General features: G+C 59.4%; 1 protein-coding gene across 1 annotated transcript in view; it reads left to right on the forward strand.

Moving 5' to 3' along the window:
* The window catches only part of LOC103803619 (dual oxidase 2-like), a 15,778-nt gene extending 14,060 nt beyond the window's left edge, over positions 1 to 1,718 (forward strand). The window contains exons 28-33 of the mRNA XM_009076188.1: positions 8 to 20; positions 149 to 381; positions 532 to 690; positions 835 to 990; positions 1,076 to 1,204; positions 1,596 to 1,718. Of these exons, the coding sequence (XP_009074436.1) occupies positions 8 to 20; positions 149 to 381; positions 532 to 690; positions 835 to 990; positions 1,076 to 1,204; positions 1,596 to 1,718 (813 nt within the window). The remainder of the gene's footprint in view (positions 1 to 7; positions 21 to 148; positions 382 to 531; positions 691 to 834; positions 991 to 1,075; positions 1,205 to 1,595) is intronic.
* The last annotated feature ends 17 nt before the right edge of the window (positions 1,719 to 1,735 follow it).

The following is a 1,735-nucleotide window of genomic DNA, read 5'->3' on the forward strand; positions in this document are numbered from 1 at the left end:
AGCTGAGCTCCTTCCCTCAGGTACCACGACATCCCTGGCCACATGGCACCAGGCTCTTCACAAGATCATCAGGGGCTGCAGCCATGCAGAAACCTCCACCCCTCAATGCCTCCACCTCAACAGAACCCCCACTCCTGTCTCCCTGCAGGTGTCACCCACCTGCAGTTCCAGCGGCCGAACGACTTTGACTACAAGTCGGGGCAGTGGGTGCGCATCGCCTGCGTGGCCCTGGGCACCACGGAGTACCACCCCTTCACCCTGACCTCGGCGCCGCACGACGACACGCTCAGCCTGCACATCCGCGCCGTGGGGCCCTGGACCACCCGCCTGCGTGAGCTCTACTCCCCGGAGAACGTGGCCCTCATGGGCAAGCTGCCCAAGGTGAGTCCCACCCACAGGGACATCCAAGCTCAAGAGCACCTTGGCAATGGGTTGTGCCAAGCCTGAGGCACTTCTTCCAGCCCTGAGGGCAGCCAAGACCTGGGCAAGTGGAGGTGGGAGATGCTCTGCTAATGGCTGACTCCTTTCCAGCTCTACTTGGATGGGCCCTTTGGGGAGGGCCACCAGGAGTGGCACAAGTTTGAGGTGTCAGTGCTGGTGGGAGGAGGCATCGGGGTGACACCCTTCGCATCCATCCTCAAGGACCTGGTCTTCAAGTCATCTATAAACTCCAAGCTGCTGTGTAAGAAGGTAAGAGGAAGCATCTGAAAGACAAGCCCTCCCGAGGTGCCTCCTGCTGCTGCTGGCCTCTTTGGGTGTAGAAACCTTCATGGAGCCCATGGATGTGTATAAGGGTGCTGGCCCCACACTAAGCCTCATGTCCACGTCCCACAGGTTTATTTCATCTGGGTGACGCGCACGCAGAGGCAGTTTGAGTGGCTGACGGACATCATCCGGGAGGTGGAAGAGCTGGACAAGAACGACTTGGTCTCTGTGCATATCTACATCACACAGCTGGCTGAGAAGTTTGATCTGCGCACCACCATGCTGGTGAGCCTGGCCACCCACTGGGCAGGCTGCTGTGCCATGCTGGGCCATGCCAGGCCCATCTGATGTGCACTGATCTCTCTTCCAGTACATCTGCGAGCGGCACTTCCAGAAGGTGCTGAACAAGAGCCTGTTCACGGGGCTGCGCTCCATCACCCACTTTGGGCGCCCTCCCTTCGTACCCTTCTTCAACTCGCTGCAGGAGGGGCACCCCGAGGTTAGTGTGGAGGTCTCAGGCTGTCCATGAAGTCTTAGAGACCTCAGTAGCATCTGCACCAAGGGCAGAAGGGGCATGAATCCTGCTTTCCCTCTGGAGCCAGGCTGAGCTGCAAGAGTCAGCAGTGCCCCATACCAGCCAAACCCCACCCTGCTATGGCAGGACCCCAACTGCATCCACTGCCCAGAGCTGGGGCCTCCCATCCTTCCTCCATGGCCCTGGCAGCTCCATGGAGAAGGGACAGCCTCTCCAGCAGTCTCTGGAGGCAGGGCAGACTGCTCAGCCATCATCCATGCCCAAAGCTGTCAGAGTGCAAGGGGCCAAGGGGCTCTGGGCTGTGGGGAGAGCTGGTGCTGCTGGGTCTGATCCCTTTAGCTCCTTCCTTCCCCAGGTGCAGAAGATCGGGGTGTTCAGCTGTGGCCCTCCCGGGATGACGAAGAGCGTGGAACAGGCTTGTCGGCAGATGAACAAGAAGGACCAGACTTACTTTGCACATCACTATGAGAATTTCTGACCCTACCCCACACTCTT

Source organism: Acanthisitta chloris, unplaced genomic scaffold (genome assembly GCF_000695815.1).
Source record: "Acanthisitta chloris isolate BGI_N310 unplaced genomic scaffold, ASM69581v1 scaffold12796, whole genome shotgun sequence".
Taxonomy (NCBI): Eukaryota; Metazoa; Chordata; class Aves; order Passeriformes; family Acanthisittidae; genus Acanthisitta; species Acanthisitta chloris.